At 46.3% G+C, this 24,132-nt stretch overlaps 1 protein-coding gene across 1 annotated transcript in view; it reads right to left on the bottom strand.

Moving 5' to 3' along the window:
- Nucleotides 1-24,132, bottom strand: part of ABI3 (ABI family member 3) — a 230,943-nt gene that overhangs the window by 170,738 nt on the left and 36,073 nt on the right. The window contains exons 4-5 of the mRNA XM_069237784.1: nucleotides 6,835-6,920; nucleotides 2,421-2,507 (exon numbers count right to left, since the gene is read on the bottom strand). Coding sequence (XP_069093885.1) covers nucleotides 2,421-2,507; nucleotides 6,835-6,920 — 173 coding nt within the window. The remainder of the gene's footprint in view (nucleotides 1-2,420; nucleotides 2,508-6,834; nucleotides 6,921-24,132) is intronic.

The following is a 24,132-nucleotide window of genomic DNA, read 5'->3' as shown; positions in this document are numbered from 1 at the left end:
GTGTCAGTGACTGTGTCCTGATGGAGGGTCCCGTGGAGAGCAGGTGCAGTCTAGTCTCTCCACATGGGCTTTTGGGAGGAAGGAAGTGGCGCACAGGGACAGGATTGGTGGTATGGTGCGTGGGAATAAGGGAGCCCTTATATAGTTTGGGGAAGGGAGGGACCGGCGTCTTCTGTGCCAGCCCATCGTGTGGTAGGAAGTTTGCCCACCCACCTGCCCTACATGCGGATGGGTACCTACTTGGGGGGTTATTGTGTTGAAAGTGTGGATGTTGGGGGACGCCAGTTAGGGCAGGTTGCTGATAGGGGTATGTGTGGAAGAAGATGGGGGAGGGTGGAGGGTCAGATGCTGACCTGGCCACCCTTCCAGGGGGCAGAAAGAAGCAGGTGAAGGATGATAGCATGGGGGATGCCGGAAGCAGGCAGGGGATGACAGGAAAAGGGGGATGTGTGGGTGAACCGAAGTGGAAGATGGGTGAACAGAGGCAAAGTGAGGGAATGAGTGAAAATGAGGACTGGGGAGAAGTTTCAAAGTGTGGGGTTTTAAAGTTAGAGTTTGAAGTTGAGAATATACAATGTTTATGTATAAGATGCAATCCTGTCCTAAATAAATAGACTTTTACACTACGTAAAGCATTGTGCAAGTGACTGTGTCCCGATCTTACATATCACCTTAAAATCACAGAACACCTCACTGTGTTAAAAAATCCAAAACATAAATACTCATTCAATATAGACAGACTAATCAGAGCTTGGAAAAGAGACTGGCTGATGCAGCTGAATGCGCAAACTAAGGGGCTGAGTCTGGGGGTCGTTAACTGCCTGCTTCAACTGTCACAGCGGGGGTGGGGTCTTGATGGGCCTCTTCTGTCTGCAACTCGACAGTCAAAGGCTCCTAATAAGAGTAAAATGATAGGACGGTGAGTGAGTGGAAGGATGGATGTGTGAGTGAATTGGTGAATGGATGGATGAGTGAAAGCGTGGATGCATAGATGCATGGCTCAGTCAGTGAAAGGTTGGATGTAAGGATGGATGAGTGAAAGGAGGAAGGACCAATGGATGGATGAGTGAAAAGGTGAATGGATAGATAATGAGAGAAAGGTTGGATGGATGAGTGAGTGAAAGGACGGATGGATGAGTGAAAGGGAGGGTAGATGAATGGCTGGATTAAAGGGTGGATGGATGAGTGAAAGGGTGAATGAATGGATTGACGAGTGGTTGGATGAGTGGATGTAGTGAAAGGCTGAATGGATGGATGAGTAAAAGTATGGACGAGTCAAAGAATGGATGGATGAGTGAAGGGAGAGTAGATGGCTGCCTGGATGAAAGAATGGATGGCTGAGTGAAATGGTGGATGGATGGATGAGTGAAAGGGAGGATGGATGGAGTGAAAGGGTGGATGGATGGATGGAAGGGGTAAAGGGATGGCTGGATGATTGAAAGGATGTAGGATGTATGGATGAAAGGACGATGATTGAGTGAAAGGATGGATAGATAGGCAATGGCTAGGTTTGAAGATGGATGAGTGGATGGATGGACAGAATGGTGACAGGCTAAATGTTGCATGAAAGACTGAATGGATGATAGAATGTATAGGTTAAATGGTGGATATATGCGGGTGGTTGGAAGGATGAAAGGATGAATTGATAGATGTTTGGATGAAAGAGACATGGAAGAGACAAGCAAGCTCTTTTGGGGAGGGTTGCAGTGACTCCCTTCGCTTGCTTGATGCCATAAGGGCTTTGGTTCAAAGTGGGGGATATTCTGGCTACTCCCTTTAGCTGAGTCACAGAGGCATTTCTGAATATGTGACATACTCCTGTAGTACTACTTCACCTAGTCTTCAGGGGCCTAGCTCTCCATTGGTGCACCAGGTGCGATAACACTGGGGCCCAAAGGGCTCACTGAACTCTGATTATTTTTGTAATTTATAATTAAAACAGTAGCCGGGGGTGGGGGGGTCCCTGTCACACTGGCCACGCTACTGGTTTTCTTACATGCCTTGACGAATCAGCACTATAAAGAGGGAAGAATTGCCAACTATATCCTGGGAAAGATAAAGATTGTAGGAATACTTACTTCCCCACGGTCTGTGGGGTAAAACGTTGCAGGTAAATCTAAGGAATACAAACCGTGCCTCACCAGAATAACAGGAGTGGGCAATGAATAATCCTACGTATGTCACCAAAAACAGTAAAGCGCGGCAACACTAAATCGTGCCACATAGATCTATGTTCTTTATTTTGCCAGTTCTTGCCAGACTTGTCATACTAATAGCACACTTCATGTGATATTATATTCAGGTAAGGCATCTACGCAGTGAAAATTCTACTTTTGAGTTACTTCTGTTTTCTGTAACTTTAGTGAAGAATAATTCTCTGTGCTATCCACTGACACCACTACTTTGAACTTTGACCTTACCTGGATGACATTGCAGAGGAGCCTGTGGAGAACTTGCCTTCTGGAACCACGGGAGGATGGACGGGATCTGGGGGCCGAGAGCTCCTCCTGTATTCAGAGTAAGAACACAGACAAATCAACAACAGGTCTGCTCCTGTTCTACTGTCATTCAGCCCTTGGTCCTTGGCTTGCTGTAATGATACAAGTTCTCCCTCCTGAGAGGCCTTCTGTTTCTGCTACTCTGTGGAGATTATTGCATGGAGCAGTCCTGTGATTCATCTGGACAGATGGGTGCTCTCTCACTACCTGCCTGGAGCTGTTCTCTCCCTCGGCTAGCCAGACAAGTGCTCTCTCACTACCTACATGGAGCTGTCCTGTAATTCATCTGGATAGATATATGCTCTCTCACTACCTGCATAGTGCTGTCCTCTTACTCACCTGGCTAGACAGATGCCCTCTTACTGCCTGCATAGAGCTGTCCCCTCGCTCACCTGGCTAAACAGGTGCTCTCTTACTACCTGCAAGGAGCTGTCCCCTCGCTCACATGGCTAAACGGGTGCTCTCTTACTACCTGCAAGGAGCTGCCCTCTCACTGCCTGCATAGTAATGTCCCCTCACTCACCTGGCTAGACAGGTGTTCTCTTACTACCTGCATAGTGCTGTCCCCTCACTCACCTGGCTAGACAGGTGTTCTCTTACTACCTGCATAGTGCTGTCCCCTCACTCACCTGGCTAGACTGGTGCTTTCTTACTTCCTGCAAGGAGCTGTCCCCTCACGCACCTCGCTAAACAGGTGCTCTCTTACTACCTGCAAGGAGCTGTCCCTCACTCACCTGGCCAGACTGGTGCTTTCTTACTACCTGTATAGAGCTGTTCCCTCACTCACCTGGCCAGACTAGTGCTCTCTTACTACCTGCAAAGAACTGCCTTCTCACTCACCTGGTCAGACTAGTGCTCTCTTACTACCTGCAAGGAGCTGCCCTGCCACTACCTGCATAGTGCTGTCCCCTCACTCACCTGGCTAGACTGGTGCTCTCTTACTACCTGCGTAGAGCTTTCCCCTCACTCACCTGGCTAAACAGGTGCTCTCTTACTACCTGCAAGGAGAAGTCCCCTCACTCACCTGGCTAGACAGATGCCCTCTTACTACCTGCATAGAGCTCTCCCCTCACTCACCTGACCAGACTGGTGCTCTCTTACTACCTGCATAGAGCTGTCCTCTCACTCACCTGGTTAAACAGGTGCTCTCTTACTACCTGCAAGGAGCTGTCCCCTCACTCACCTGGCTAGACAGGTGCTCTCTTACTGCCTGCATAGTGCTGTCCCCTCACTCACCTGACCTGTCTGGTGCTCTCTCACTACCTGCAAAGAACTGGCCTCTCACTCACCCGGCTAAACAGGTGCTTTCTTACTACCTGCAGGGAGCTGCCCCCTCGCTCGCCTGGCTAAGCAGGTGCTCTCTTACTACCTGCAAGGAGCTGCCCTCTGACTACCTGCATAGTGCTGTCCCCTCTCTCACCTGGCAAAACAGGTGTTCTCTTACTACCTGCATAGAGCTGTCCCCTCACTCACCTGGCTAAACAGGTGCTCTCTTACTACCTGCAAGGAGCTGTGCCCTCGCTCACCTGGCTAAACAGGTGATCCCTTACTACCTGCAAGGAGCAGTCCCCTCACTCACCTGGCTAAACAGGTGCTCTCTTACTACCTGCAAGGAGCTGTCCTTCACTCACCTGGCCAGACTGGTGCTCTCTTACTACCTGCATAGAGCTGCCTTCTCACTCACCTGGCCAGACTGGTGCTCTCTTACTACCTGCAAGGAGCTGTCCCTCACTCACCTGGCTAAACAGGTGCTCTTTTACTACCTGCAAGGAGCTGTCCCTCACTCACCTGGCCAGACTGGTGCTCTCTTACTACCTGCATAGAGCTGTTCCCTCACTCACCTGGCCAGACTAGTACTCTCTTACTACCTGCAAAGAACTGCCTTCTCACTCACATGGCCAGACTAGTGCTCTCTTACTACCTGCAAGGAGCTGCCCTCTCACTACCTGCATAGTGCTGTCCCCTCACTCACCTGGCTAGACTGGTGCTCTCTTACTACCTGCGTAGAGCTGTCCCCTCACTCACCTGGCTAAACAGGTGCTCTCTTACTACCTGCAAGGAGCAGTCCCCTCACTCACCTGGCTAGACAGATGCCCTCTTACTACCTGCATAGAGCTCTCCCCTCACTCACCTGGCCAGACTGGTGCTCTCTTACTACCTGCAAGGAGCTGTCCCTCACTCACCTGGCCAGACTGGTGCTCTCGTACTACCTGAAAAGAACTGCCTTCGAATTCATCCGGACAGACAGGCACGCTTGACTCACTGGAGAGATAGGTACTATTTAAGTAACCCAAGCAGACAGGTTCTCTCTTTCAATAATCTAACAGTGCAAATGTACTCCTGCGAGCCCAGGTACACGGGGACTCTCTCAGCAACCTAGACCGGTACATAGGTGACAAACTCATGTAGACAGACAGGTGTTTTCACTCATTTGTACTAAAGATGCTTGCGCTGAGATGGACTGACAGGTAATGAGGCTGACCTGAGCTGCTAACAGCGCTCGGTGACTTACACATAAAGATGTTCTAATATATTTGGACAGATAGTGCACTCTCCTGCACCTGCACAGACAACTGCGCTCACTCACCTAGAGAGGCAGGCGCTCTTCCTCACCTGGTCAAGCAGGAGCTTTCATGGAAGAGATGCTCTGGTCAGTATTGACTGGAGCTCAACAGGCGGTTTCATTTATATGGTGAAACAGATGCTCCAATCAGTATTGACTGGGGTTCAACAGGCGCTTTCATTTATGTGGTGAGACAGATGCTCCGGTCAGTATTGACTGGGGCTCAACAGGCGCTTTCATTTATATGGTGAAACAGATGCTCCAATCAGTATTGACTGGGGTTCAACAGGCGCTTTCATTTATGTGGTGAGATAGATGCTCCAATCAGTATTGACTGGAGCTCAATAGGTGCTTTCACTTATGTGGTGAACCAGATGCCCCGGTCAGTATAGACTTGAGGCTCAACAGGCGCTTTCATTTATATGGTGAGACAGATGCTCTGGTCAGTGTAGACCGGTGCTCAGCAGGTGCTTTCATTTATGTGGTGACACAGATGCTTCGGTAGGTGCTTTCATTTATGTGGTGAGAAAGATGCTCCGGTGAGCATAGATTGGGGCCCAATAGGTGCTTTCCCTTATGTGGTGAGACAGTTGCTTTGGTCAGTGTAGACTGGTGCTCGACCAGCGCTTTAATTTATGTGGTAAGTCCGATGCTCCGGTGAGCACAGACTAGGGCTTAACAGGTGCTTTCATTTATGTTGTGAGACAAATGCTCTGGTCAGTGTAGATTCTGGGTTCAACATGCACTTTCATTTATGTGGCAAGGCAGATGTTCGGGTCAGTGGAGACTGGGGCTTAGCAGGCGCTTTCATTTATGTAGTAAGACAGATGCTCTAATGACTGCAGCCTGAGACTCAACAGGTGCTTTCATTTATTTGGTGAGACATATGCTCTGGTTAGTGTACACTGGAGATCAACAGGTGCTTTGACTTATGTGGTGACACAGATGTTCTGTTCAATATAGATTTGAGCCCAACAGGCACTTTCATTTATGTGGCAAGACAGAGGCTCGGGTCAGTGTAGACAGGCTCAATAGGTGCTTTGATTTATGTGGCGAGACAGATGCTCAGGTCAGGGTAGACTGGGACTCCACAGGCGCTTTCATTTATGTGGTGAGACAGATGCTCTGCTGACTACAGACTGGGGCTCAACAGGTGATTTCATTTATGTGGCAAGGCTGATGCTCTGGTTAGTGCAGACTGGAGCACAACAGGCACTTTCATCAATGGGGAGAGACAGATGTTCTGGTGAGCATAGACAAGGGTTCAACAGGTGCTTTCATTTATATGGTGAGACCGATGCTCCGGTCAGTAGACTGTGACTGAACAGGTGCTTTCATTTATGTGTCAAGACAGATGCTTTGGTTAGTATTGACTGGTGCTCAACAGGCACTATCATTTATATGGTGATACAGATGCTCTGGCCAGGACAGACTAGGGCTCATCAAGCGTTCCCAATTATGTGGTGAGACAGATGCTCAGGTCAGTGTAGACTCCCTGTTTTGAAACGTTAAGCGGATCGCACTGAGCTAGGCAGAAGATCGCGCCTTGACCTAGGTAGGCTGGTTCTCCGCCACGGACTAGTGATCCTAGGCCCCTACAGGGCCAGGTGCTGTCAGTAACCCGGAGGACAGGTGCTCCACCCACCTGCACAGGCAGGACATGTTCCTCCAGCTCTAAACCCTCTGGTCCCCACTCTCACTATGGACTATCACTGCCCCCTGGGCCTCACCTCCAGCTCATATGAGACAACCACGCTGGGCTAAAGCGCTCACCCCAGAGATCCGGGAGACTGAGTTGATGATTTCACACTCGCTTTGCGAGACATTGTTCCTGTTTTTAACAGCTGCGAGCCTGAGTCCTACGGGTAAAAAAGAAATCCTGTGAGTACTGGGCATGAGGAATAAAGAGCAGTGAAAGAGCAAGGCAGGTGGGAAGAAAGGGAGACAGAGCATGAGTGACAAAATAAATGAGAAAAGCAAAAGAGAGAAAAATATGAGAGTTTCGAAGAAACAACGATATTAAAAGAGGAAGCAGAGCAAAAAAGAAAATAAAAGCTATCGTAAGGTACACAGAAAAGGAAAACCTGAGCGAGCCATATAAAGGAGTACAAATTGAGTGGTCATAAAAAATATCAAACACTAAGGGCCCCATTTACAAGGCCCTAGCGGCACACTGCGCCACTGTAGCGTAATTTTTTTTTTACGCTCCAGTGATGAAGCGTGCCAGCCCAAACTTACAAAACCGTGGCTTTTCATGGGACTGTAAATATGCCCCCTTTCACGCATACCACTGTATGAAAGGTGCGTTCCATGGGTGTTGCGTGGGGTGTTCTCCACGCAACACCCATGGAACCCAAAGGAATCTGACGCCCTCTCAGATTTACAAGCCTGGGAATGTGTCCGATTCCTACGCCACCTCAGGGGTGGCGTAAGAGTGACGCAACAGGGAGAAATATGTTTATTTTCCCCCGTTTTTTCCTCTTTCAATGTGTTCTGCATTGTGTAGCTCACATAGAAAAAGGAAGAAGCCTCGTGTAATTGTTTTTGTGCAGGAAGGTGCCCCTTCCTGCTCAAAAACAATCATCCCCACAATGCAGGCACCCTTGCACCCAGAGCCGGGTTAAGCCCTCTGAAGGCTCCCAGGCAGTTGAACTTTTGGTGCCCCCCCCTTGCAAATTATGTCCTAATACGTTTTAAATTTTACCAACTAAAAATGTTAATAAACCAATTTTATTACACAAAACTAAACATTACACATGCGTAGTTTGTACCAGTTTTTTTTTTACTAACTGACAGTTGACAGAAGATGTGCTTTTAAGAGACAAACTGTTATGTGAATCTGATGTCTATGGTTTATGTAGTTTAAGTTGTCAATGGGTATATTACATTAATACAATATTTTCTCCATAGAGTCTTTACTGTAAAGTTTTTGCTTCTTTGAGTTGATTCATTTTTTTCTACCTTTTGGAAACAACTTAAGAAAGCTTGATTGCAATTTTCCTTCAAGATCAAATCAATATTATTTTGATCAGTTGTCGCGGGCCCTTAAAAGGAGTGGGGCCTATAGGCTGGTGCCTACTTTGCCTATTTGGAAATCCGGCTCTTCTTGCACCATGGTGCAAGAGTGCCTGCGTTGGCACATGGCAGCAATATGTGGGCGAGCGCAGGAAGGGGAAAGGCACCTGCTGGGCCGCTCTGCACCACAGGCCTTGTGAATGAGGCCCTAAATGTGGCCATTGGAGAAAAATGAAGCTATCCAACTGCAGGACCAAATAAAAAATCTTATCTACTCTATGATTGCCGGCTTAGAAATATTCTGGAGCACTAAGAGGCAACAATCGTTGTATTGGTGAACTTAATTTGCATCAGTGATAGTGAGCACCCCTGTCTCGAGGTCCAGCTTGGTCTTTAAGTAGTCCTAACACTTTCGAACATCAAGCCTTCCTCAGCATCTTATCAAAGATCATGGGATTCACAGACACTGTACCTCAGTGGTCTTCTTCTTATCTCTCTAATCATCACCAAACCCCAACTTGCAGCAGTCACTTGTGGTGTGTCCTCTCCCGGCACCCTCAACCTTTGCAGGTAGTCTGTCAGAGTATTCCATGATACATCCTTAATCAAAACCAAGTAGGATGCCAATGACACATGGTTCTAGATGAAAATCTCTACTCAGGTTTGATTTGTTCTCATCCAAGCCTGGCTGTATGGAACATACCTCAAACTGAACATAATTAAAAACAAATTAGGTTCCCATAACCTAAAACCTCTAGGTTGAGAAACCTCTCCAACATGAAGCTTGACAGATTTGTGAGTTTCCCCCTGAATCAGGTGTGTTGGCATGTCTTTGATTCTTCTTCCTTAGTTGCTCGTCACATCCGGTTATATCTCCCTTTATTTCCAGGCCCCTAACACTTTCTGTAGCACTGTTTCGAACTTCTTGAGTCTCTTTCCATGCCCTACCATACTACTTTCTCTTGTCACCGCATTGCCACTCATGCATGCTTTCATCTGCTCCTTCCGTTCCCTCATTATACTAAGATAACAGTAAATAGAGTTAAACATTTTCATTCCCCCTACCATCCAATACAACGTGTGCACCCAAGCAAAGGCATGCTTATAATGCTCCCCCCCCTCATTCTCAACCAGGCCCTCCTTTGACTCATCCATGTACTCCTTCACTCTCCTTGTTTTTCGAGAAAAGGTTTTGGGGAAATGGTGTTCTTGCCAAATGCATGACCATTGCTAACATTTTCAGAATATGCATAGGCTTGTGAGTGAACAGGTAGCCTCAGTGAAAATCTCAAAATGCAGTCATTTTTCATGCATTAATGAGTGCTTTGGGAATTAAGTAGGATTTTTTACTTAAATATGGCAACATCTGGTTTAATAGACAAGTGTGTGGTGTACCTGCTCTATGCTATGTTATGTTACGTCATGTCATGTTATTTTTTTTTGTACAGCACACAATCTACCATTAGTATAATAAATATAATACGTTTTAACAGCAATAATTTATCATTGTGGTTCAGCATTGGCAATAGTGAATGGCAAGCCTATTGAGGTCAGATGCAAAAACAACAATGTGATGGATGGAATGCTTGCATCAATTTCAGCCATGGCAGTCTCTCATGCCGCAGCCCAGTGCATCATTTTTTTGTCCACCATGCCAACTCATTTTGGACCCAGCTGTGTGCAAATCAGTCCTGACCCTGTTCCTCACGGAACAGTCCAGCCTGAACTGCCAAGCCAGGTCCTCCCTGAACTGGAAAACAAGTAAACTAGGACCGGTTTCTCCATAATTATGGCTCTTCAGCCAGCTATAGCTTGGTTCCAGTGGAACAGTGAGCCCAGGAACCACGCCTGGGTATATCCAGCACACTTTGGGCAACAAATGCAAAAGCAACAAGGTGATGGATGGAATCCTTGAATTAATCTCAGCCAATGGCAATCGCTCAGGGCCACACTACTTTGCCCTACTTTGTGTCAAGTGGATGTTTTATGGGTGGTACATGAGAGGTCTCATGCAAACACATGTGTATTGACACACATCTCTATCTACTAACAATTATAAAAATGAGTGTGTGCCAAACACACCTCCTATAGGCAAACATAACACAGGACAAATATTTTCATTTCTCCATACTTTTCAAACTTTACATGTGTGTTGCAGTACACAGCACACATACAAAGTGGGAAAGGATTAAGCATAGTTTTTGCACTGGAAGGTTCCACTTCCAGTACAAATCCAGTGCTTCACAGAACCTGCACACGCTTGCACTACAGTGCAAAGGTGTGTGCGTTGGGAGATGGCAACCTAAAGTATATCAGTGCTGGGGTAAAGAAACACATCGCCACATTTTAGTAGATACGGCACTGATTTCACTCTCCCTTTTAAGTAATAAATCACAGCAACTTTAGAGCTTCTGGCAAGTGATGTTTTCATTCTTCATATGTCTGCTTTTGGAATTATGCAAAGAGATGAGCATAATATTAGTCTGTGTATTTGTGTAATAATGTGAGCCCTACTTTAGAGTAATTAAAAAAATGTGGTATTGGGTGCAAAAGGTCTTATTCTTGCAATGTTACCTTACTACCACTAGAGAGAGCTGGTAGCACACAGATATGAAATCACTCACTCTCCCTGTCCTTAGAAAATGTGAACTGTAAACTGGTTCTCATATATAGCGCTCCAATGCCTTTGGGCCAGGTCTACATTATATAAAACAGATAAAAAGTCTTTACATGAGCTGTATAGCACTCCATGTGACGTTTCCCCCACTTCAGAGTGCATGGAGAGAGGAGACAGGGTGCAAGAAGAGGCCCAGTGAGGGGTTCAGTATTGAAGCTACTAGGCCATGGCACAGTCAGTGTCAGAGAGCATGTCCCAAAATATTTAGATGCAGATGTCTCCTAAAGTTAGGAGATAGTTGAAGGGACTAACTGCATTAAAAGAAGCATTGATAAAGCCAATAGGTCTAGTGTTGGCTGCCAGCCTTTTGGCCATTGCTATTTTGTTATGTTTTTGCCAAACTTTATTGTTTGGAAAGCTACTGAGCTCTCATCAATTTAAACAAAAACATTGGCTTAAGTCAAAAATATTGTTTTGGTCTCAACAAGCACACATTGCCATAGTGCTCCCTGGCACTGAAGGGAACCACTTTGTCTGTTGATTTGTGAAGGGGCAACAAACCATAGGTCACAGTGAAGTCCACTAATGGCTGAAGGGGGCTGACACCCAGCCCCTTGATGCATGCTGGAGTGAGTGGAACAAAAAAGTGAATGAGGAAACCACAGACCAACGGACGAAGTCTGTCTGAAAACCCCTACAGGTAAAATCAAAAGGTCTTGGTTAACATTGACTTAAAAAAAGCCAATCGGTCTAGCATTGACTGCCAAGAAAGAAGAAAAGAAAAAAGGAAATCAAGAAAGAAAGAAAGAAAGAAAGAAAGAAAGGAAAGAAAGAAAGAAGACAGAAGTTTTGAAAGAAGTGAAGAAAGAAATCATTTGAGAAAAGAAGGAAAAAGAAAGAAGCTAAGGAAGAAGAAAGAATGAAGGAAGCAATAAAGAATAAAGAAAGAAGATGGAGAGAAAGAAAGAAGAATAGAAAGAAAGAAAGAAGATTGGAAAAGAGAAGGAAAGCAGAAAAGACGGAAAGAATGAAAGAAGGAAAGAAAGAAGAAAGAAAGAGGAAGGAAAAGAATTAGGAAAGAAATGAAAGAAAACAGAAAGGAAAGAAAAGAAAAGAAAAGGAAAGAAGAAAGAAAACAATTAAGAAAAGAATGAAAGAAAAAGGAAAGAAAAACTAGAGATAGAAACAAAGAAGACAAGAAAGAAGGAAAGAAAAATGAAAAAGAAAGAAGGAAAAAGGAGCAAAGGAAGGAAAGAAGGAAGGAAAGAAAGAATGAAGGAACAAAAGAAACAGGGAAGGAAAGAGAAACATAAAAAGAAAGAAAGAATGACGAAAAACCTAAAGAAAGAAAAAATAAACAAGGAAATAAACAAGGAAGGAAAAGGAAAGAATGGAAGAAAGAAAGGAAGAAAGAAAAGAAAGGAAAAGAAAAGAAAAGAAAGAGAAAAAGAAAAGAATGAGGTAAAGAGTAAGTAATAATGAGGATGGAAAAAAGATCACAGAAAGAAAGTAGAAAGGAAAGAATGAAAGAAGGAAACAAAGTAGAAAGAAGATAAAGAACGGAAAGGAAAGGAAAAATGAAGCAAGAAAGAGGATGACAAGAAAGAAAGAAACAAAAGAAGGACAGAAAGATGGAATAACATGTAGGCAGGGTTACAAAAATAGAGCATCTTCATGAGCTTAAATTCAGAGTACATATGGGCTGCTGGTATGGTGTGAAAAAGCAGCAGCCAGATAAACAAAGGAATTTACAACAGCTTAGGCAGGAGACAGGAACTGATAAAGCTACAATGTGCCCAGTGCTCTCATCTGGTAGAAAGCCTCCTTCTATCACATCAGGCTCTACAAATAAAGGAGCACTTAAGTAATACAATAAAAACAAAAACATGGCACCAAAGGGAACTACCTTGTGTGCAAATGTACTTCTTGAGAAAGGACAAATGCAGTCACTCAAAGTTTAGTTATCCAGTGACTGAAGTAGGCTGACTCATTCCACCATGCTGTATGCTGTAGTGGGCAGAAGCAAAATGAGAATGGCACAAGAACAGACCAATGGTTAAACAGAGGTGGCTGAAAGCATCTTTATGAAGTATATTCTACATATTATCCTGGTAAAATCAAAAGGTCTTGGCTAATGCCAGACCTAAGTAAAAGCCTGTGGCTTAACGTGTCTTGTCTGGGAGTAGACTACACGGCACAAAAGTCCTGCAATCTTATGCCTGTCTGTTCATTCTTCTCGGAGTGAACATACCTTTCTCATTCACCTGGGGATTGGGTCTTGTACCACACATTGACCCAGTAATAGCAACGCAGTATACTTATGCTTCTGTGCATCAACCACATGACGCAGGGGACCCATGCCAAGCCATGTACAGTGATCTCACAGCTGCCCATTCTTCTGTGCATCAAACACACCTCGCTCATATGCAATGTTCAGGATTTAAGACCACTCAGTGCTTTAAATCATCAGACACTGTCCGGTACTGTCTCACTGATGTCCATTCATCACACTGTGCATCCGTCACAGTCTTCTCATTCACCTAGGGGAGGAGTGACTATGCAACACGAGGTCACAATTACCTTTTCTGTCCCCAAGACAGAGAAGGCAAATTATATTTGTGTGTGTGTTACTTAAAATCCTGTTTTGCACTTTCTGTGCATCACAAGTGTATATATGTGTGCATATTGCACATCAAAGTTGAACGAAGACCTAATTTGTTTATTTTGTGTGGTTTTTTTTTTCGTCAGGGTTACTTAAAATTGTGCTTTACACACTGTGTGCACCACACGTGTGTTTGTGTGGCATATCTGAATTATCTGAAAGCATGGTTTGCACATGCATGTACATCACAAACGAAGCTTGTGTGCAGGGCTGACTCCAGGGCGGTGCGACCGGCGCCACCGCACCGGGTGCTGACTTTGGGAGAGGGCGCCAAGTTTGCAAGTATATTTTAGTTTTTAAAACCCCTGCCAGGATTTTATTGCCTCCAGAAATATTCAGGCAACAATAAAAATGTTAAGATAACTTTGGTGATTAATGTTCCTGTCTGGAGAGAGAAAGGGGATTTCTCTAGTGGGAGTTTTAAGGCAGCGCAGGGGGTTAATATGCCTCCTGCAAAGAACATGTACCATGCAGATCACAAAGTGCATATAATGCAAATAGGTCAGTAGGTTACTGTTTTTGTCACAGAGATCCTTTTGTTACTTGCAATTTATAAGTTAAAATCCTAATATAGAACAGTGACTTATTAACTGTCACCAAAGAGCTGTATGCAAACTGCAAGGTATAGATTAGAGTGTTATTTTCCCCCCAGTCTTTCATTATCCTAATGCTGCAAAAAGGGTTTAATTGGGTATAAATCCATTCTTATTATTATAGAGAACCCCCAACCATGGTGTTACATTTTAAATTCTGAGTTTGGGCTTCTCCAGACCAAGCACCCTCAAACTATACTGCCTACCAGTATGGACGACATGACTCCTACGTTTTGTAGATCTCTGCCGTATGTAACATTTCCTATACAGTGATTCACTCACCTGTGATTTATTCTCTCTGTGTAATGGTATGAGTGGTGCTATAGAACTAATTACATGCATGAGTGAGAGATGGTAGCGAGGGAATCCGTGGCGGAGGTGGTCATTGGGTGGGGTAAGGCGCCAAGAAACCTTCTTGCACAGGGCGCCGGCAGCACCAAGGCCGGTCCTGCTTGTGTGTATTACACATCAGGGTTATTTAAAGTTCTGGTTTGCACATTCTTGTGCATCATGCTCTGAGGCTCCTCATCAGGATATGACGTGCGATATAATTGGAACAATACAGAAAAGTGAATGCGTGCGTGCGTGCGTGCAAGTGTCTGGTAAATAGTTATTTTTTGGTAGTTCTGATTATGACTTCCATCCAGTTGGCTTCTTAAGGCTCTGTGGTTCGGTGAGGCAGGGGAACAGTGTGTCCTGCCGCAGACAGAGAGGAACCAGCGGCCTTGCAAGACTTCGCTGCGGTGTGGAACTCTCCGCCGACACAGACTGAAAGCAGGGCCCATGTTACACAGAGAAACGCGGCTCCCTCCTGTCTCAATAATGTTGGGGTACTTGTGGCTGACCAGGGAAGTGACAAGCATGCGTCGGAGGGACGTGAGGACTGCTGAGGCGTCCTGAGAGAACTTGGGCGGAGGCTTAGGGTGCACCCATGCGGTTTGCTCCCTTTACGATTTCCGCATTAAATCTCATTTTTTGAGTTGATTATCTCCGTTAGCAGAGGCATGCATGTCTGATCCTTTTATCCTGGAGGGGGCCCATTTAGACAACATGTTTACATACCGAGAAGAAACGAATCGCCAAGTTTTTTCAGGGGCCATCTAAAAATCGAATTAAAAATTAAACAGTTGTTTTTGACCCTCAAGATCAAGGACAAGTGAAACATATGTGAAGATGTTTTTTTTATTCCCTCAAATTCGGTAGGAATGAAATGGTAAACGTAGCTGGCGTTAGAAAAAAAACCTATATAAAGAACAATTAACAATTTATGTTTTGAAATACTGACGCGCATGTTTTTTGTACTGAGCTGATGGTAAAAAGAATTCTCAGTGTATGCGTGTGTTTGTGTATGTGTTTATGTGTATGTGTGTGTATGCGTGTGTTTGTGTATGTGTTTATGTGTATGTGTTTCTGTGTGCATGTGTGTGTTTGTATACACTACAATATCCCGTAGCAAGGGTGCGATAGGGCTTAAATACCTGCTGCACATATGTAGCTATAGCTGTGTGTACGTGTTTGTGTGTACGTATGTTAGTTTGTGTGCGTGTCTGTATAGTGTGCGTCTGCTTCAGTACGGCAGTCCATTAAGGATGGATTGGCTCCAATCGAAGGAAAGTAAATGTGTACTCCTGTGGTAAAAGTCATTCATGATTGGGTGCGGTAGGCCGCTTGTTGGTATGAATGTGTCTGAGGATGTGACTATGTCTGTGGATGTGCATGTGATTGTCTGCCTCGGCTTCTGTGAAAGCCTCCCCGAAGAGCACGCATTTGTGGAAGGGTGTGGCCCAGTGATAATCTGTTTGGAAATGCTTCATCTGTTTTGTCTTTCCAGACACTTGGCGGTGTATTTAAGAGCTCCTAGCGCCTCCTTGCGCCACATTAGAGTAATTTTTTACACTAATGTGGCCCAATGAGGCCAAAATCGCCACGCCATATTTACAAAGTGGGGCAATGCATGCATTCGCCACTTTGTAACCATTTGTGCTTTGTTATGCCTGCGCCAGGCATAATGCATTCAAATGGGGCGTTCCCCTGTGTGTGGGGGGGGGGCAAAAAAATGTCGCAAAGAAATCTAACAGATTTCTAAGTGTCACTTTTTTTGGACACTACTAACGCCTGCTCAGAGTAGTCTTTAACCCCTTCCCCGCCACGGACGTAATGGTTACGTCCATGGCAGCGCCCGTGTGGCGCCATGGACGTAACCATTACGTCCAGGGACTGGCAGTCGGGGGAAGCGCTAGCGCTTCCCCCGAGGCCCGCCCCCCAACACCCCCAGGCCAGGGCTGAAAGGGGAATCCCTTCCCCTTTCACGCCCACCCCCCCCACCCCCCCCCATGACGCGCTGATTTCATGGAAAGGGGGAATGACGCGCTGGAAGCCATTTGCTTCCAGCGCGTCAAGGGAGAAGGTGAGTATTTCACCTTCCTGCGGGGTGGGGGTGCTCTCAGAGAGGCATCGAGGGAAAGGAAAGGGTTTTCCTTTCCCTCGATGTCTCTTTGAGCATTCCTGCTGCCCGATCGCGATGCGATCGGGCAGCAGGAATGCCCACTAGACACCAGGGATTTCTGTATGTGTGTGTGTGTGTGTGAATATTAGTGTAGGGGAGCGACCCCTTGGGCAAGGGTCGCTCCCCTTTGGGGGCACATGCATTTTACGTCGTTTCTGCCCCCCCTGGGGGCAGATTGGCCCTATTTTTAGGCCGATCTGCCCCCAAGGGGGGCAGAAAGCCACTAGACACCAGGGATTTTATTGTTGATTTGTATTTTTTGTGTTGGGGGGCGGCCCCTTGGGCAAGGGTCGCTCCCCTTTGGGGGCAAATGTATTTTACGTCGTTTCTGCCCCCCCTGGGGGCAGATTGGCCCTATTTTTAGGCCGATCTGCCCCCAAGGGGGCCAGAAAGCCACTAGACACCAGGGATTTTATTGTTGATGTGTATTTTTTGTGTTGGGGGGCGGCCCCTTGGGCAAGGGTCGCCCCCAGGGGCCCTCATGTATTTTTGGGCAGTTCTGCCCCCCTTGGGGGCAGGGAGGCCTATTTTTTTTAGGCCTTTCTGCCCCCAAGGGGGGCAGAATCCCAATAGCGCCAGAAATAGTATGTATGTATGTGTGCTTTGTGTTGGGGGGTGGCCCCTTGGGCAAGGGTCGCTCCCCCCAGGGGCGCAATGTATTTATTGTCGTTTCTGCCCCCCTTGGGGGCAGATTGGCCCTATTTTTAGGCCGATCTGCCCCCAAGGGGGGCAGAAAGCCACTAGACACCAGGGATTTTATTGTTGATTTTTATTTTTTGTGTTGGGGGGTGGCCCCTTGGGCAAGGGTCGCCCCCAGGGGCCCACATGTATTTTTGGGCAGTTCTGCCCCCCTAGGGGGCAGATATGCCTATTTTTTAGGCCTTTCTGTCCCCAAGGGGGGCAGAATCCCCATAGCACCAGGGATTCTATGTATGTGTGTGTGTGCTTTGTGTGGGGGTGTGGCACCTTGGGCAAGGGTCGCCCCCCCCCAAAGGGTGCAATGTAATCTGGGCGATTTCTGCCCCCTCCCCTTGGGGGTAGATTGGCTTATTTTTTTTTAGGCCCATCTTCCCCCAAGCAGAGAAGACTAGACACGGGAAAATGAAAAAATGGTTAGTGGCGGAGTGTTTGTCAACTGGCGAAGTATTTACTTTTATGATAATAACAGTTTTTCTCCTTTTTGTTTTAGTTCAAAGCTTTTGCTGACTTTGCTGTGGCTTGTTGCAGTTTTGGCAGTAGTTGTCCTGCGGTTTGCGTAGTTGCATGTTTTAGGTAAGTAAATAAATTTACTCCAAGTGAGTATTGTTGCAATGCATGAATGACATGTTTGTAGGTGGTGTACTGAATGCAGGATTGTGTGTGAAATTGTCCTTAGAGTTATGCACAATGATTATTGTGTTGTCTTATGTCTAATTTGCTTTTTTTTTCTCTTTTTAGTGGGATATCGTTGGTGATTGCTGTGGCTGTGCAGAGTAGTTGCTGGTGAGTCAAGCTTTTTCAGGCAAGTGAGCAGTATAGTTTTTGAGTTTATAATTCTTAGTGATAAACCTATACTTTGTTACTTATCTTACACAGTGCTGGTTGTTGGTGGTGTATTTGTCCAGTTAATTTTAGTAGGAAGGATCATGGCCAGCCGTAGGATGACCGCTCAGCAGGTTGTTAGTGTGCTTTTTGAGTCATCTTCTGACCATGAATATGAGACTGACTCTGCATCTGAGGCAGAGGAGGAAGTGCAGGATTCTGGAAGTGAATTTTCTGTCAGAGATGAATCATCTGATGATGAAGCCACTCTCAGTGCTGATGAAGGGCCTGTTTTAGAGGAGGACAGTGATGTGCCAATGGTGCAGGAGCCAGCGGCTGAAAGGCTTCCCATTGGAAGACCTGACGCATGGGTTGCACCAAACATGGAGCAGCCACAGTTGCCTGCGTTTACTGGTTTTCCAGGGTGTCGAGTTAATACGGAAAACTTTTTGCCCGTCAACTTTTTTGAGTTGTTTATGGACGATATATTTTTGGAAGAGATTGTTGAGCAGACTAATTTGTATGCAGAGCAGTTTTTGAGGGACAACGCTGCCAGACTTAGGCCACACTCTAGAGCTAGCCGGTGGATTCCCACAAATCTGGAAGAGTTGAAAAAGTTCTTGGGTTTAACTTTTTTGATGGGGCTGATAAGCAAGCCGTCGCTGTCTTCATATTGGTCTACTAGTCCCTTGATGGCAACTGCTATTTTTCCTGCCATCATGAGTCGTAACCGGTATGAGCTTCTTCTTCGGATGTTGCATTTTGTAGATAATGCTTTAGCCTTGCCACGAGATCATCCTGATTCTGACCGTCTTTTTAAGATTAGACCTGTCCTTGATCATTTGGTAGATCGGTTTTCAGAGATCTATGTTCCAGGGAAAGAAATATCTGTAGATGAGTCTTTGGTCCTGTTCAAGGGTCGTTTGGTTTTTAGGCAGTACATTCCTAGCAAGAGGGCACGGTATGGAATTAAATTGTATATGCTGTCAGAAAGTAGTACAGGATATGTTTATAATTTCCGGGTCTACACTGGTAGGGATTCCAATATTGACCCCCCTGGTTGTCCTCCCACTTTTGGAGTTAGTGAGAAAATTGTGTGGGAACTTGGTAGACGACTGTTTAACAAAGGTCACCATTTATATGTAGATAACTTCTACACTGGAGTTCGGTTGTTCAAGGAGTTGTTCAGAGTGGACACTGTTGCTTGTGGCACAATCCGCTCTAATCGGAAAGGCTATCCAAAAGAGCTTGTCTGTAAAAAACTTGAGAAGGGACAGTGCAGTGCCTTGCGGAATGATGAGCTGCTAGCTCTGAAATTTGTAGACAAGAGGGATGTATACATGCTAAGCACCATCCATGATGAGAGTACTTCACCTGTGGCTGTTTGGGGTCAGGTTGCCGAAGTGCGCAAACCTGTGTGCATCTTAGACTATAATAAGCACATGGGTGGTGTTGATAGAGTAGATCAGAGGTTAGAACCTTACACTGCTGCTCGTAAGTCTTATGTGTGGTATAAGAAATTAGCGCTTCACTTGTTCCACTTGGCAACTTTTAATGCTTTTGTTGTGTTTAAGGATAGTTCTCCAGAGTCAAGGATGACATTTGTGAAATTTCAGGAGTCTATCATAGCTAGCCTTGTTGTGCTGGAACAGGCAAGAGTTCCTAGAGAAGCAGTGGTGGAGGATGTGGCTAGATTGAAAGATCGTCACTTTGCTGAGCACATTCCTCCCACGGCCAAAAAAAACTTTCCTGCTAAGAGATGTAGAGTCTGTGCTCGAAGAGGTATCAGGAAGGAGACTAGGATGTACTGCCCTGATTGTCCTTCAAAGCCTGGGCTGTGTGTGGGTGGCTGTTTCAGGAGCTACCACACACAGAAGAATTATTGGGAAATTCCGTGAGCGTAAACTGGTGTTTTATATTTTGATATGTTCGGTTTCACGGTTGGCATTAGTCATGTATTCAGTTAGAGCTTTTGTGTTTGTAGTTTTGTACTAATTTATGATTAGTGGTTTCTTTGTTGTTTAAAAACAAAAAAAAGGGGATGGCATGTGTAGAGTGGCGCTTTGCTGGCGGCGTGGGTGTGGTGGCGCTTGGCTGGCGGTGTGTGTGGGGTGGCGCTTGGCTGGCGGTGTGTGTGGGGTGGCGCTTGGCTGGCGGTGTGTGTGGGGTGGCGCTTGGCTGGCGGTGTGTGTGGGGTGGCGCTGGGCTGGCGGTGTGTGTGGGGTGGCGCTTGGCTGGTGGTGTGGGTGGGGTGGCGCTTGGCTGGCAGTGCCGGCCAAACGCCAGTCCACACACTCATCAGCTGGTGTGATTGCTGTATCAGGCATGTGGGCGTATGAAAGTGATGGGCCCTTGACTGGCGCTGTCTGTGGATGCGAGTCTTGTAATGTGCTGGGCCCGTGGCTGGCGGCGTGAATGGTCTAGTGCATGTCATGTATGAAAGGTGTGTGAATGGACTGTAAAGCGGTTGGTGCCTTGTCGTGGCTTTACAGCTCACGAGCTGTGAGTCATTGGTTCAGTTTTTTGGCCTTTCAGTTATTAACAGTGCATTTCACTTTTGTGAAATCTCTTGTTAATAAAATTTGATCTACTGAACCATCACTCACCCTCGTGCCAAATCCAACCAGTATGTGTGGTACAAATGACAAAACCTGCTCCGCTGTAATCAGGCGTCGCAGCACACTTGAGACACGCTAGGTGCCTCAGGTGGGACCCCGATGATGAAGCATGCCACCAACTTGGTTGGTGGGTGAGGGGTCTTCTTCACATAACCTAAGTGTGTTTCTTTTCACAATTTTAGTGTTTGGCACATCACGGACGTATGTGCACACATCAAAGTGATATATTCCAAAAATACCTGTGTTTGGGGGGGAGGGCCCACCTATGTTTTTGGTCCTGGGTGCGGCCGTCATGTAGGGAAACCTACAAAACCCAGAAACTTTTTAAAACTAGGCACCCCAAGGAGTCTAGGGAGGTGTGGCTTGTGTGGCTCCCCCAACATTTTCTTACCCAGACTCCTCTGTAAACCTCACAATTTGCATAAAAAAGCATATTTTCCTGATTTTTCTTAGTAGGATCACCGCTCCAGCACAAAATTCCTACTCCCCAGTTTTCCCCTCAGTCTCCCAAGTAAAATGACACCTCACTTATGTGGGTCCCCAAGGCAGAGTCCTTCTAAAGATGTATAAAAGAATATGCCCTTATAAACTTGCTGTGCTATCCCTTCTATCCCTTCAGGTTTTGGGCCTTATTATGTTGCAGGCACCTGGGCCACCCACACAAGTGAGGTATCATTTTTATCGGGAGACTTGGGGGAACGCTGGGTGGAAGGAAATTTGTGGCTCCTATCAGATTCCAGAACTTTCTGCCACAGAAATGTGAGGAACATGTGTTTTTTTAGCCAAATTTTGAGGTTTGCAAAGGATTCTGGGTAACAGAACCTGGTCCGAGCCCCGCAAGTCACCCCTCCTTGGATTCCCCTAGGTCTCTAGTTTTCAGAAATGCACTGGTTTGGTAGGTTTCCCTAGGCGCCGGGTGAGCTACAGGCCAAAATCCGCAGGTAGGCACTGTTTTCTCCCAAAATTGTGGATGTGTCCACGTTGCGCTTTGGGGTGTTTCCTGTCGCAGGCGCTAGGCCTACCCACGCAAGTGAGGTATCATTTTTATCGGGAGACTTGGGGGAACGCTGGGTGGAAGGAAATTTGTAGCTCCTCTCAGATTCCAGAACTTTCTGCCACAGAAATGTGAGGAACATGTGTTTTTTTAGCCAAATTTTGAGGTTTGCAAAGGATTCTGGGTAACAGAACCTGGTCCGAGCCCCGCAAGTCACCCCTCCTTGGATCCCCCTAGGTCTCTAGTTTTCAGAAATGCACAGGTTTGGTAGGTTTCCCTAGGTGGCGGCTGAGCTAGAGGCCAAAATCTACAGGTAGTCACTTTGCTAAAAACAGCTCTGTTTTCTGTGATATGTACACGTTGTGTTTTGGGGCATATCCTGTCGCGGGAGCTAGGCCTACCCACACAAGTGAGGTATAATTTTTATCGGGAGACGTGGGGGAACACTGGGTGGAAGGAAATTTGTGGCTCCTCTCAGATTCCAGAACTTTCTGCTACAGAAATGTGAGGAACATGTGTTTTTTTAGCCAAATTTTGAGGTTTGCAAAGGATTCTGGGTAACAGAACCTGGTCCGAGCCCCGCAAGTCACCCCTCCTTGGATCTCCCTAGGTCTCTAGTTTTCAGAAATGCACAGGTTTGGTAGGTTTCCCTAGGTGGCGGCTGAGCTAGAGGCCAAAATCTACAGGTAGTCACTTTGCTAAAAACAGCTCTGTTTTCTGTGATATGTCCACGTTGTGTTTTGGGGCATATCCTGTCGCGGGCGCTAGGCCTACCCACACAAGTGAGGTATCATTTTTATCGGGAGACGTGGGGGAACGCTGGGTGGAAGGAAATTTGTAGCTCCTCTCAGATTCCAGAACTTTCTGCCACAGAAATGTGAGGAACATGTGTTATTTTAGCCAAATTTTTAGGTTTGCAAAGGATTCTGGGTAACAGAACCTGGTCCGAGCCCCGCAAGTCACCCCTCCTTGGATTCCCCTAGGTCTCTAGTTTTCAGAAATGCACAGGTTTGGTAGGTTTCCCTAGGTGCCGGCTGAGCTAGAGGCCAAAATCTACAGGTAGGCACTTCGCAAAAAACACCTCTGTTTTTTTCCAAAATTTAGGATGTGTCCACGTTGCGCTTTGGGGTGTTTCCTGTCGCCGGCGCTAGGCCTACCCACGCAAGTGAGGTATCATTTTTATCGGGAGACTTGGGGGAACGCTGGGTGGAAGGAAATTTGTAGCTCCTCTCAGATTCCAGAACTTTCTGCCACAGAAATGTGAGGGACATGTGTTTTTTTAGCCAAATTTTGAGGTTTGCAAAGGATTCTGGGTAACAGAACCTGGTCCGAGCCCCGCAAGTCACCCCTCCTTGGATCCCCCTAGGTCTCTAGTTTTCAGAAATGCACAGGTTTGGTAGGTTTCCCTAGGTGGTGGCTGAGCTAGAGGCCAAAATCTACAGGTAGTCACTTTGCTAAAAACAGCTCTGTTTTCTGTGATATGTCCACGTTGTGTTTTGGGGCATATCCTGTCGCGGGCGCTAGGCCTACCCACACAAGTGAGGTATCATTTTTATCGGGAGACGTGGGGGAACGCTGGGTGGAAGGAAATTTGTGGCTCCTCTCAGATTCCAGAACTTTCTGCCACAGAAATGTGAGGAACATGTGTTTTTTTAGCCAAATTTTGAGGTTTGCAAAGGATTCTGGGTAACAGAACCTGGTCCGAGCCCCGCAAGTCACCCCTCCTTGGATCCCCCTAGGTCTCTAGTTTTCAGAAATGCACAGGTTTGGTAGGTTTCCCTAGGTGGCGGCTGAGCTAGAGGCCAAAATCTACAGGTAGTCACTTTGCTAAAAACAGCTCTGTTTTCTGTGATATGTCCACGTTGTGTTTTGGGGCATATCCTGTCACGGGCGCTAGGCCTACCCACACAAGTGAGGTATCATTTTTATCGGGAGACGTGGGGGAACGCTGGGTGGAAGGAAATTTGTAGCTCCTCTCAGATTCCAGAACTTTCTGCCACAGAAATGTGAGGAACATGTGTTTTTTTAGCCAAATTTTGAGGTTTGCAAAGGATTCTGGGTAACAGAACCTGGTCCGAGCCCCGCAAGTCACCCCTCCTTGGATCCCCCTAGGTCTCTAGTTTTCAGAAATGCACAGGTTTGGTAGGTTTCCCTAGGTGGCGGCTAAGCTAGAGGCCAAAATCTACAGGTAGTCACTTTGCTAAAAACAGCTCTGTTTTCTGTGATATGTCCACGTTGTGTTTTGGGGCATATCCTGTCGCGGGCGCTAGGCCTACCCACACAAGTGAGGTATCATTTTTATCGGGAGACGTGGGGGAACGCTGGGTGGAAGGGAATTTGTAGCTCCTCTCAGATTCCAGAACTTTCTGCCACAGAAATGTGAGGAACATGTGTTTTTTTAGCCAAATTTTGAGGTTTGCAAAGGATTCTGGGTAACAGAACCTGGTCCGAGCCCCGCAAGTCACCCCTCCTTGGATTCCCCTAGGTCTCTAGTTTTCAGAAATGCACAGGTTTGGTAGGTTTCCCTAGGTGCCGGCTGAGCTAG

The sequence above is a fragment of the Pleurodeles waltl genome, chromosome 6 (assembly GCF_031143425.1).
Source record: "Pleurodeles waltl isolate 20211129_DDA chromosome 6, aPleWal1.hap1.20221129, whole genome shotgun sequence".
Classification (NCBI taxonomy): Eukaryota; Metazoa; Chordata; class Amphibia; order Caudata; family Salamandridae; genus Pleurodeles; species Pleurodeles waltl.
Note: the sequence above shows the minus strand (reverse complement) of the source record. Positions and strands in the feature narration are given on the sequence as shown.